The sequence below is a fragment of the Schistocerca gregaria genome, chromosome 2 (genome assembly GCF_023897955.1).
Source record: "Schistocerca gregaria isolate iqSchGreg1 chromosome 2, iqSchGreg1.2, whole genome shotgun sequence".
Classification (NCBI taxonomy): Eukaryota; Metazoa; Arthropoda; class Insecta; order Orthoptera; family Acrididae; genus Schistocerca; species Schistocerca gregaria.
In genome coordinates, this window is record NC_064921.1 from 813634517 (window position 1) to 813648178 (window position 13662).

Below are 13662 nucleotides of genomic sequence, written 5' to 3' on the forward strand. Positions count from 1 at the left end.
AATGAACTCGCAAATTGATTTCTCATCATTTGCAACACATTTCACAACAAATGAAAACACCAGAACATATGGAGTTTTGGGCCTGGAGCACTGTTACAACTTCCTGAGCTGAGGGATTATAATATGCCAAAACGACCGAGAGGTATGGTCTGGGAGAGAGGGATGACTCTTGGCGAAGCGTGCGGAGAAACACAGGCAATAATGTCACCGTCACTGACTTTATTACATCGGAGGTACACAGCTGGCCTTGTACTGAACTCGGTGATGGCACCGCGCAGCACAGGAGGGTCAGCGGTACGTGAGCGCCGGAATCTGCAGTGACAGCATCCGGCTGCCCAGACCTGCTGACGTAGCAGTCTTACACTCGCCACGGCTAAGTGGCTCCCGCTTGCATTCACTGTGGCCGGCTGACTGCTCCCTCAAGCACCACTCGTGGACCCCATGTAGAGCGCCAAAGGGAAGCAGCCGACTGCAGTTGTTGTGATGAACTGTAGCAGCTCTGGCCGCCCAGGGCTGCTCATTCAGTGCCTGCAGACAACTCTGCCCGTGTGGATGACAGATTTGCCTTCTGCCGGACGATGCTACTTGGAGAACGGTGGCCAGCAACCCTCTCGCTCCTCGCGCCAGTGTAGCTCCAAGGTGAGGCGCACCTCGCCATAGTTACGGCGCACGGTACAGCAGAGGTTGGAGGTAGTTTCAGCGGGCCGGTTTGTCGCCGATATCCATCACCAAAAGGTCGTCGTGGTTGTCCTGCAAGGTAAACAATCGTCATTCTCTCCGTTTCTATACCCAGATAGAATGGCGACAGGATTGCCTGCTTTTAGCCTCCAGATTTGCTTATTTATACGTCTTTTCCCTATGCCTCTGACGTAGTCCCTCTGGAGGGGACAAGTGGAGTGTTCTTTGATAGTTACAATGTGAGCTTTCCTCAGCCTGCTTCGGCCTTTGCACACCGGTCACTAGGCATTATTGTAACTGCAACGTACGGGTTCTTCACTGAACGTCTGTCCCTGTGCTGCCCTCATTACTTGACACTGACAGTGCCTGTCGGGTCGTGCCTTCTAGCCTGTGAGTGGTGTCGTAAACCTGCGTCGCATAATCGTTTGCAATACATCAACATCGTCTGCGCCTGCCAACCTTTGTGACATTTGGTCCCTTAACTACTACCTTCCAGCCATAGCTACACGAAATTTACGAGAATTGTTCCAACCCGCGCCTGTACTTATTCGTGGCGCAGCACCACTGACAACTCTACGCAAAAGCCACTGCTGTCGGTCGCTGAGGGAGGGTATTTGGCCACTGCGTTGTCCGTGGTCAGAGGTATTGCCTGAAATTTGGTATTGTCGGCGCACTCCTGACACTGTGCATCTCGGAATATTAAATTCGTTAACGATATCCGGTATGCAATGTCCCATGCGTCTTGCTCCAACTACCGTTCCACGTTCAAAGTCTTAAAATTTCCGCCGTGTGGCCATAATACCTTCGGAAGTCGTTTCACACGAATCACATGAGTACAAATGCCAGCTCCACCAACGCAATGCCCTTTTTTATCTCGTGTACGCGATACTACCGCCACTAATCTATGTGGATATGGCTGTCCCCCGAATTTTCACCTCAGTGGAACGTTGTTCATTGAATCAGTTCGGTGAGAAGCCGAGGCGCCTGCAGACTCTGGCGCGGTTTCAGGACACGAACGCTAGGAGCAGCAGTGTCGTCGTCGGCGGCGACGGCGGCACGTCGCTGACTGGCGCCAGCGTGCTGGTGCTGCGCTTCGCGGGCCTGTGGTCTCCGCGCGGCCGCGCCGGCCGCCGGCTGTTCGCGCTCTACACGGCGCTGGTGCTCGCGTGCAGCGCGGCCGGCGTGGGCACCTGCGCGCTCAGCCTGCGCTCCTACTGGGGCGACGCGCAGCAGGTGTCGCCCAGCCTCGGCAACGCCATCCTGCTGCTGGCCGGCATCGCCAAGGCCGCCGTCTTCCTCTCCAGGCAGCGAGAGTTCCGCCGCCTGCTGCGCATGCTGGAGCAGCTCGTCTCCAGCCAGGCCGAGTTCGCCAGGTATTCGCACTAGCTCCGGATATCGTCGAGAATGGTCTCTGGCATATACTCTATGTCAGCAGTGCTTGATGAAGTTTTGAAAAAGCTGTGTATGTAAGGATAATTGATCATTTTATATCACACAGTTGCTATCAAATGTACAGTTCGGCTTTAGGAGTCGTTTAACAATTGAAAATGCTATATTCTCTTTTCTCTGTGAGTTACTGGTTGGGTTAAACAAAAGGTTTGGAGCCCTGGGCATATTTTTTGATGTAACTAAGGCGTTTTTGATTGTGTTGATCACAAAATGTTGCTCCTCAAATTGAACCATTACAGAATATGGGGAGTAGCTCACAATTGGTTCACCTCTTATTTTAGCAGCAGACAGCAAAAGGACATTATTCTCGATGTTGTCAATGGCTGTGATATTGGGTTTGAGTGGGGTACGGTCAAATGGGGGTGCCTCAGGAATCAGTGTTTGGGCCACTCCTTTTCCTTATTTACATTAATGATATGCCCTCTGGTATTACTGGTAACTCTAAAATATTTCTGTTTGCTAATGACACTAGCTTGGCAGTGAAGAATGTTCTGTGTAACAGTGGCTCGGTTTCAAACAGTGTCCTTCACGGCTTGTGGAAATTGAATTAGCGCTAAATCACAGTAAGACTCAGTTGCTACAGTTTCTAACACACAATTCAACAAAAACAGACTTTTTAATTTCACAAAATGGGCATATGTTTAGTGAAACTGAACAGTTCAAATTTCTAGTTGTTCAGATAGATAGTAAACTGTCGTGGAAAGCCCACGTTCAGGATCTTGTTCAAAGACTTAAAGCTGCCGTTTTTACTATTCGAACGGTATCTGAAGTAAGTGATCGTTCGCCACGAAAATTAGTCTACTTTGCTTATCTTCATTAGCTTATGTCAAATGGTTCAAATGGCTCTGAGCACTATGGGACTTAACATCTGTGGTCATTAGTCCCCTAGAGCTTAGAACTATTTAAACCTAACTAACCTAAGGACATCACACACATCCATACCTGAGGCAGGATTCGAACCTGCGACCGTAGCGGTCACGCGGTTCCAGACTGAAGCGCCTAGAACCGAACGGCCGCACCGGCCGGCTAGCTTATGTCGTATGGTATTATATTTTGGGTAACACTTCCCATTCTAAAAGGATATTTTTGGCTCAGAAGCGGGCGATTCGGGCAATAAGTAGTGTAAGTTAGCGAACCTCTTGCCAACCCCTGTTCACGAGTCTGGGTATTTTTACATTGGCCTCTCAATATATACATTCTTTACTGTTATTTCTTGCTAACAATATCAGCTTATTGCCAAAGATAAACGGCTTTCAGTTAGTTAATACTAGGCAGAAATACAATCTGCATTGGGGCCGGATTTCCTTAACTCTTGTGCAGAAAGGTGTGCAGTGTAGTGCTACATCCCTTTTCAACAAGCTACTACAAGAAATCAACAATCTTAGCACTCATCCAGGCGCTTTCAAATCGAAACTGAAGAGTGTCCTCGTGGATCAGTCCTTCTATTCTGTCGAGGAGTTCCTTTAAAATTTAAGTTGACTCTTATGGTGTATTGTTGATTGCATTTACTTAAACTTGTGGCTTGACTTTTTTGGTTTCATAAAAACTTTATTTTTAAGCGTTATTACTTTAGTTTTGTAATTTCATGTACTGACACGTTCCATGACCTCGGATATTTGCTCCTCAATTTGGTCCTAAGGAACTTGTTGTGTAAATTAAAAACTAAACAAATTTGGTTGGTGCATAAGTTCGCAGCATAAGTGTAATAAACACAACAGAGACTTTAGTCATCAATAATACTGTGGTGTTCTAAAAATTGCTCTGAGCACTATGGGACTTAACTTCTGAGATCATCAGTCCCCTAGAGCTTACAACTACTTAAACCTAACTAACCTAAGGACATCACACACATCCATGACCGAGGCAGGATTCGAACCTTAGTCCGTAGCGGTCGCGCGGTTCCAGACTGTAGCGCCTAGAACCGCTCGGTCACTACGGCAGGCTACAGTGGTGTCCAAAATTAAAGCAAGGAACCACAATGACCTCGCCCTGAGTCTAATTCAAGGTAAAATCATACAAACCGTCAACAGATGTCCGTACGATCGTGTCCTGCACGGCAGATGCCATTCTGGTCAACGGACAACCACGCAAACGAAGAAATGAGGGCACCTATCAAACGGGGTAGTATTTGCCGGGTAGTCTCACATCCACAATCGCTGTGTACACAGTCACAGACGATGCAGTATTCCACAGAGAAGACACCCACCAGGCTCTCTGCGGAAGAGGGCCACGGGAATAATGGAAGCAGGACAGTCGCTAACTGATGTGGCCCGATGGCTTAATGTGAATCGTTCTGTTATCTTTCGAAAGTGGCGACAGTTTACAGAGATAGAAACTACCTCGAAGACCAGGTCGGGACTGACTACGTGTAAGATTAGAAAGAGAGGACCGTTATTTGGTTCTAAGGGAACGACGGTACCACCTTAGTACTGCACGGCAACTGGCATCTGGCCTCGCAGCATACACTGGACGTGTTGTACAGAGGCAGAGAGTGTACAAAAGGCTTCAGTAGAGTGGCCCTTATTGTCAGAGACCTGCTGTAGAGTGGGGTCGTCAACATTCCACCTAGACATTCGAATAGTGGACCAAAGCTATTTTCACAAATGAGTCCCTATTTGGCCTGGACAGTGATTCTCATCGGATCCGCATCTGTAGAGAACGTGGAACACGATTTCGGGACCCAGCCATTGTCGGAAGAGTGATATCGACGATGTTTCCTAATGGTGTGAGATAGGATTATGTTGACCACTCCAACATCCCTTCATGAAAGTGTACTGTTAAATCGGCAAGGTTTAACTGCGGTCAGGTATCGTGACGAGATCTTGTGACCTTACGCGGTTCTTCCGAGGTGGTGTGAGCCGAGCCTCCGTATTGCAGTAGAGCAAGCGTGGTTGATGTTTTCTTGGAAACGGAAAATATTGCACACATGGCGTGGCCTACTCGCTCTCTCGATTTGAATCCCATAGGGCACACCTGGAATGCACTAGAGACACGGGTTGCATCGCATCAGCATCCACCAACCACTCTCCAATACTTGCGAGCAGCGCCGCACGAAGAATCGGCGTTATTTGCCTAAACATGATATTGATAAAGTCATTCACACCACGCCTAGTCGCTTTTTCAGGCCTGTATTGCTACCACAGGTGGCCAGACCCAATACTGAGTGCGTTAACCAGTTGTTGGAATGTGTGAATGAATCCGTTAAGTTGGAAAAAACGAAGAACATTTTTGTCTACCGTTAGGCGTGTTTCAGTTGTTTACGTTCTGCATTCTTTATATTGCTCCTACTTTACTATTACATAATTATACTGTTTTGCTACAAAATAAACACAACCTTGCAAAATTTCGGTTTGCTGCTTTAATTTTGTACACGGTGTATATTCTCCTTCACTACTTATAACAGACTGCCAATGCTGGGGTAACTTTTCTATTCCACGACTGTAGAAATCATGCGGATTTGAGACAAAGAACTCGTCGAGTCATGTTCGGAGCGTATTTTCATCCGGAAAGGAAGTTCGTTGAAGATTGTTCAACAGAGAGCGGAAAAGGTGAAATCCGAGGCTGTAAGATCAGGTGAGTGAGGTGGCTGCGGAATGACTTCACAACGGAACTCCACTAAAGTTTTGTTTGTCAGCCTAGCAGAATGCGGGCGGGCGTTTTCGTGGTAAAGCGCCACTTCATACAGTCTTCCTGGTCGTTGTTCCTGAACTGCGTTTGCGAGACGGTTACACCTCGGGGAAGTAATTCTTAGTAGGTCACCACACCGTCGCTGTGCCTCCATATGCATAACATTATCTTTTGTTGATGCCCGCAGGTCTCTGTATGGAACGAGATACTTTTTTTAGCCTCAACCAATCCTGTTTTCCCCTTATTTTAACATAAAGACACCATTCCTCGTTACCAGTAACGGTACAGGATACGAACGGTCGGTGCTGTTCACAAGCCAATTGATGCACATAAACTATGTGATCAAAAGTATCTCGACACCTGGCTGAAAATGACTTACAAGTTCGTGGCGCCCTCTATCGGTAACGTTGGAATTCAATATGGTGTTGGCCCACCCTTGGCCTTGACGATAGCTTCCACTCTCGCAGGCATATATCCAATCCTTTGCTGGAAGGTTTCTTGGGGAATGGCAGCCCATTTTTGACGGATTGCTGCTCTGAGGAGAGGTATCGATGTCGGTCGGTGAGGCCTGGCACGAAGTCGGCGTTCCAAAACATCCGAAAGGTGTTCTGTAGGATTCAGGTCAGGACTCTGTACAGGCCAGTCCATTACAGGGATGTTATTGTCGTGTAACTACTCCGCCACAGGACGTGCATTATGAATAGATGCTCAATCGCATTGAAAGATGCAATCGCCATCCCTGAATTGCTCTTCAACAGAGGGAAGCAAGAAGGTGCTTAAAACATCAATGTAGGTCTGTGCTGTGATAGTGCCACGCAAAACAACAAGGGGTGCAAGCGCCCTCCATGAAAAATTAGACCACACCATAACACCACCACCTCCGAATTTTACTGTTGGCACTACACACGCTGGCAGATGACGTTCAGCGGGAATTCACCATATCCACACCCTGCCATCGGACACCACATTGTGTACCGTCAGTCTTCAATCCACACAACATTTTTCCACTGTGCAATAGTCCAATGTTTACGCTCCTTACTTGCTTCTTGGTTCTTCTCTGGGCAGGATATGGAAATATTTATTGATAACTAGTCGCTTTGAAGTTCTCCTCTTAGTAACAGTTAGATAAATTGTTTGGGCGTGTCATTTTTACTTTGTGGAAGTTTTCTTCAGTTTCGTACATCAGCGTGCTGTTTAATAGCAGTAGTGTGACTTTTACACATATCTTTTGCCAGTGGTGGCTTGATCAAGCGGTCTTCTCGTTGGGCCGTTTTTTGCTCGCTCCGCTGAGTCGGGGCGTTCGGAGACCCTTCTGGCGTTCGGTGTCCTGTCGTGTCTCTGCAGGGTTCCGCCACTGTGTGGTTCTGTGTTCTGTCCCAGCAGGGTTCCGCCACCCTGTGGTTCAGCTTGGCAGCAGATTTATTTACTGTCCACTTCGGCTACAAGGACCTTCTGTTGGTCTCGCTGTCCTTCCCCTTCTCTCGACGCTTCTGCCTTGTAGGAATCGTGTCTTACTAATTACGTCCTTTCCTTTCTTGGTACTTCTCTCATTGCAACTTGTAGGTCATTGCATCTCGTCCTTGCTGGAGTTTTTACAATGGTTCTTACAAAAAGTTTTACTTATAATCATTTAACATATGTCTAGTACATTGTTTTACGCCTTCTTAAAAGCTTTGCAAATTTCGGCACCCTTTCCATGTTACAATTCTAAGATATTTTGAGTCTTAACGTCGACAAGAATACTCAAATTCGTTTTTTATTTTTGTGTAGTGTCGTGGTGTATACCATTTTAGTATTTCATGCTGTTAGACTATCTACGCCTTATCCCTTCACCTTAATCTATGGTACTATTGGTGTTATTTTTGTTTTTGTTTTTATTGAAGCTACTTTCTTTTTCCCACCTTCCTCTCTCTTCATTCTTCTTTCTCCTGACGATCTTATCTGCAACATAATCTTGAAATATTGTACTGATTATTTACCAGTAATAAAATTAATCTTCAAACTTTTTGATATGGCTCACATGATGAAGTCCTAAGGTTTTGCCTGTTTTTGGGTTCATTAGTTCCACAGCCTTATGAGCAATTCGGTTAGTTATGATAGGTCCTTTGTATGCAGCGTTAAACTTACGTATTTTGTGTTTCTGTTTGCTGGAGAGATGGTGTGTTTTTACAAATACTTTCTGGCCTACTGGGAATGTTCTTTTAATTGCTGTTCTATCTCCTCTTTCTTTTCTTTTAATGGCTGCCTTTCTGATGTTGGAGAGTGCTGTTGCTATGACTTGTTTGTGCTGTCTATGTGGTACAATAGGAAATCTAACATTTTCTCTGGTTATGTTTGGGGGTTCAATATTTTTAAGAACAGTAACTGAAGGTAGCAGTGTAGTGCTGTGTGGCATTTCATTTATTACTTCTTGAAAATCTTTAAGGTATATATCCCAAGTGTTGTGTCTTTGGCCTGCATATAATCGGCATAAAGTGCCTATGTCCTTCATAGATTGGTCTGCTGAATTTACGCTAGGTTTGTACTTAGATATGTAGATGGGTTTTATTTTGTGTTGTTTTAACGTGTTCCGCCATTGCACTGATTTGTATTGTGGGCCATTATCCGAAATTATTCGTTCCACTCGACCTACTTGTCTCAGAAAATCTTGTCTAAATGCTTTACTTATAGTAAGACCTGTTGCCCGTCTTAATGGTGTCAAGGTAACATATTTAGAAGTAAGTTTCAAACCGACAAATATGAAAATATATCCATTTTTTGTGCATGGGAGGGGCCCCATCAAATCTGTTGCAGCTACTTGTTTTCAATCTTTTAGGGATTATTGGAAACATATGTGGTTTGGTTTGGAAAGTGACGTGTTTAGCCCACATACATTTTTTGCATTTGACTAATACTGTTCTAATTCGTCTTTCCATATTAGGAAAATGGCTTGTATGTCTTATTTTTAAAAAGCATTTATTTGGTACAAAGTGGCCATTACTTAAATGTGTATACCATATGTACTTATTAATTAGTTCATCTGGGATATAAATTAACCATTCATTCGTTGCAACATTTCGTCTAAAAAATAAAACATTGTTTTTTACAAGATAGTGCTGTCGAATGTCTGGAAAATCCTTACTTCTCCACTTGTGTTTGATTCCTAGTATTTCGGGATCCTTGTCCTGTTTTTTGCCTACGTTTTTCAATGCTGTCGTAATGTAGTTTTCGAAAGGTACTTGTTTCATATAGTACATTGTAAACTGGTCTTCTGCTGCTTCCAAACCTATGTTATTGGATGTACCCTGTGGACATCGTGATAAAGCATCTGCTAATACATTCGTTGGTCCTGGTATGTGTGTAATAGTGAAGTCAAATTTTTGTAGTATTAACATTCATCTGGCTAACCTCCCATGAGTTAGTTTGGCGGATAACAGAAATTCTAATGCTTTGTGGTCAGTGTATACTTTTGTTTATCTTCCAAATAGGAAATATCGAAATTGTTGGATGCCCCATACAATGGCCAATGCTTCCAGCTCCGTGATTGAATAGTTTTTCTCGCTTTTTGTGAGTACCCGACTGGCAAATGCAATTGTTCTATATGATCTTAGCCCTGTCTGTTCGTATTCTTGGAATAACACAACTCCTAACCCTGTTTTCGCGCTCTCAGTGGCCATACAAAAATTTTGTGTTAGATCAGGATGTGCTAAAATCGGTGCTGTTGTTAGTGCATTTTTCACTTTCAAAAATTCTTCATTGGCTTGTTGATCCCATACCCATGGCGTGTTTTTTTCAGTCAATGCACATAGGCGTTGTGTTGCGAGAGAGTCGATCCAAATAATTTTTTTATAGAATCCGGTGAGACCTAGAAATCCTCTGAGAGTTTTCTTATTATATGGAGTACAGAATTCTTTGACGGCCGTTAGTTTTTCTGGGTCGGGCGTTACCTCTTTCTCGGAAAATATGTATCCTAGAAATTTGACCTGTCGCCTTCCAAATTTGGATTTTGTTATATTTACTGTGACCCCATGCTCTTTCATGATCTGTAAAAACTGATTTAATGTGTCGTTGTGATGTTCCAAAGTGGGTTCTGCTATTATCACATCATCAACATAACAGGGCGATCTGTCTCAGTGATTATGATTGTGTTGATCTGTCTGGAATCAAGCACTAACCTGATGCTCTCATCTCGTTTTTCTACAATATGGAGCGGGCTGTTATATGTGGAGGTAGCTGGTTCAATAATATCGTCATCTAACATTTAGATATCTCCTGGAATACTTTATTCCTGTAGCTTAATTGGATTTTATAGGGTGGTACTCTAATGGTTTGCGCTGTTTTACTTCAAACTTGTACTGAAAGTGTTTAATACTGCCAGTCTTAGGTAAAAATACGTCTGCTGCATCTCGTAAAATACCCTCTAATTCTCTTTTACTGCGTTCCGAAATACCTTGAACTTCTTGCAATTTTTCGTCGATTTCTTTATAGACTTCTAACATGAGTTGAGGCGATTCCCCCTTTTGTGCATACCATTCTAATTCGTCATCCTCCTTATCTCGCATCATTCTTAATTGTTTGTTTATAACTGGTATTTCTTCTAGTTTTAGCTTTTGCTCAAACAGAAGTGTGACATTCCCGAATGTTACGCTACCTTTCCCCATATCTATTATCGCTCGTCTCTCATTTAAAAAATCTGCACCTATAATCAAATCTACAGTTAGTTTAGGTATAATCACGAAGTTGGCTTCGATCTTTTGACCTTGGCACGAAAGAGTTAACCTTGTTTGTCTCGTAATTTCCGCAGCATTGTTTCTAATAGGACCTCTTACTTTAATCTTACGTGTTTTCAGAACTGGCAGTTCCTCATTGGCATTACACTGCATCAATAAATTTTCTGTGATCGCAGTCAGTTCACTTCCGCTATCAATTACAATATTGACTGGGATACGCTTTACCATGTCCTTCACAATTGGTTGAATTTGAAAGGGTTGGTTCTGTTCTTCTTCTTCTTGCATCAACGAATCCTCCACTGAATCATACATGAGTCTTTTTAGGAATTTCCCTTGTGAATTCGAACTTTCTGTAGGATAAGCTTCGAGTGCTACTTCTCTCTCTTTTATTTCCTCTTCTCTATTTCTTCATTTACGCTTTCTTCAACATCCTCTACTTTTTCCTCATCCTCGTGTATCTTCTCCTTCTTCGTCGCTACTTCCACATAATCGCATCTAAATGCTCTAATTATCGCTTCATAACTTCCATCATTATATACGTTGTGTTGTGTGCCCACTAGTAACTTATTTTCAACTTCTGTTGACTGCCCATTATCCTCATTGAATTCGCTTTCCCTGGTTTCCATATCAAATAGCTCTGCGATACTCATTACTTCGTCCTTTCCTCCTACATTCGTTGTGCATGCCTCTGGTAATTCATCTTCCTCGTCAGTATTCTCCCAATTTCGTCCCAACACGACAGTGCTATTTTCTTGTCTTCGTTTTCATCTGGCCCCTGTGGATTTGTTTCTTCCTTCTTCTCTTCTCGTAGTAAGGTTTTTACTTGTCTGTTCAAGGTGCTGCAATTGTCCTGGGTCGGTGCGTCATTCTCTTTGGCATGGGCGCTTAGCTGTCAATGCGAACGTTTATCGGGGTTTGGTGGTCTTACCTCCTCCTCTTCTATCTGTATTCTCTTTTCTTGTTCACCTTGTTGATAGTGGTTTCTTTGTTGATAATTTGTCGGTCTATTGGTTCTCCAGTACCCGTTCCGGTTGTCGTTATTCCGTCTGTAATAGTTGTTGCCGTTTCTGGGTGAATTATAGTTATTGCCATATTCTCTTCTAAATCCATAACCGGTTCTTTGTTGAAATCTATTGTCGTTTCTTGGTGCGAAGTTATCATGTGGTTCGTAATTATTGTTTCTTCGTACTGTGTCTTGTGGATTCCACTGCTTTTTGCTTTCGTTTTGACGTGCGCTTCGTCTTTTTCTTGCGTCATCTTCCAAAAATATGAACTCTAGTTCCCTTAGAATACCTTTAAATGCTTCGACGTCATTGCCTCCGCGACCCACTAATGATTGCTGGTATTTCAATGGTAGCTTCATCGCGCATAATTTAATCAACTCTCCGTCGCTATGTGGTACATCTAAGCATTGATTTTTCTTTGCCATTAATTCGAAAATTTTCACGGGATTCTTCTCTCCTGAATTTTCAAAATATGGGTTCTGTAATAATTCGTACTTCACTCTGTTCTGTGCATCGCTGGACCTATCTCGTGAGAGAAACTTCTCTCTGAAATCTTCGTACGATCGGCATGTCGCTGCAACATTCTGCATGGTTTCTGCGACTGTTCCTGACATGTGTGCACATATAAAGTCTAATTTGTGTGCTAGCGTCCAGTGTTCTGGTAATCCTACTCGGAATTGATCAATAAAAGTTCGTGGATGTAATGAGTTTCCTTCACGAAAGTGCTGAAATTTTCTGAGTGTGAGGAAATGATCGTTGTCGTACTTCGTCATAGTTCGATATGAAATTCGCGATTCTTCACCACTTTTATTTTTGACCATTTCTCCCGTCGTTCTTTCCGGTTGTGGTAGACCCATTGGATATTGTCCACTGTAACTTTCGCCTACCCTTGCGTAGTATCGTCGGAGTGGTACGCAATAATTTTTTTCTTCCATCGGTTGTGAACGTGTAGCTGAATGTATTGCACTGTACTCTTCGCGACCTGGCTTTCCATTGTCTCGTATTGGTTCGGTATCTTGTCTGGCTAACCTTGCTGCTTCATTGCAAGATCCAAACTGTCTTGAAACATACATTTGTGGTTCCGCATGTGTTTGTGATGACGTTTGTTCATCAATAATTTCGAAACGTGTTTGTTGCTGTGCAGGCTGTCTGATTTCGCGTATGTTACTTTCCGCCTGTGATTGTAATCGCAAATGCGTAATATCTTGGTTAATTGCTTGTTTTTTCGGTGCTGTTACAGATACGGATGTGGTTGCAGACTCTGTGCTTGTTCGATCCTGTTCACTACGCTCTTCAATGGTTTGCAACAACTCTGTTCACAATTTCTGAAATTGTCGCTTCGTTCGCGCTTCTATTTTGACTATGCGGTTATCTTATCTTTTCAGTGCTGCTTTTGTGATACGTTTGTGTAACACAGTTTTCAACAACTTCACGCGCTGTACCTGCTGCTTGTCTAGTAATTTCGTTTATCTGTTTCTTTAGTTTCTTGACTTCTCCCTGGGTGTTGTTACGTAATGTTTTGATCTCGTCCTGAGTGTCATTACTTAATGTTTCTATGTCCGCTTGTACCTTGTCAATGTCTGTTCTCAGTTGATTGTGACCTGTTATTAAGTTTCCTATCACTTCTCGAGATTCTTTTGCCTCATCTTCAATATGACTTAGGTGTAACTGATTTTTTTTTTGTTTTGTTCTTTAATCGCACGCATTTGTCTCGCGGTTTCTGCATTCTGAATTTGAATTTGGTACGCTATGTCTTTATTTTGCCTTGTCATGGTTTCCGTAATTTGTTGTAATAATTCTGCCAGATTGGTGGGTCCTATTGCGTTTTCTTCCGACGTCCTACGCTCTGTGTTTTCGCCCAAGTGTTGGTTCGCAACCGATTGCATTGAACTGTGCTGTGACACGTTTGTGCTCGCATTCCTTGTACTCTGTGGTGAGGGAGCTCTGATTACTTGTACTATGGGTTCTACGTATTCAAGACGCAAGTTAGAATCCTCATCTACTGTCTCTCTACTTTCCTGCTCCTTTGTCGTTTGCCGACTTACGTTTTCGATGCCTTGATGTACATTATCATCGTTATGGTACGTTATATGTCCTATTTCTCGCGATACTGCATCGTCTGTTGTACTGTCCTCTATTCTCTGTCCATTTTCATGCTGGGTCTCTACCTCAATTCGGTCAAGGTCTCGATCTGC

General features: G+C 43.6%; 1 protein-coding gene across 1 annotated transcript in view; it reads left to right on the plus strand.

Moving 5' to 3' along the window:
- The first annotated feature begins 264 nt into the window (after window positions 1-264).
- LOC126335987 (uncharacterized) overlaps window positions 265-13662 on the plus strand; it is a 152736-nt gene continuing 139338 nt past the window's right edge. The window contains exons 1-2 of the mRNA XM_049999464.1: window positions 265-294; window positions 1642-2051. Of these exons, the coding sequence (XP_049855421.1) occupies window positions 265-294; window positions 1642-2051 (440 nt within the window). The remainder of the gene's footprint in view (window positions 295-1641; window positions 2052-13662) is intronic.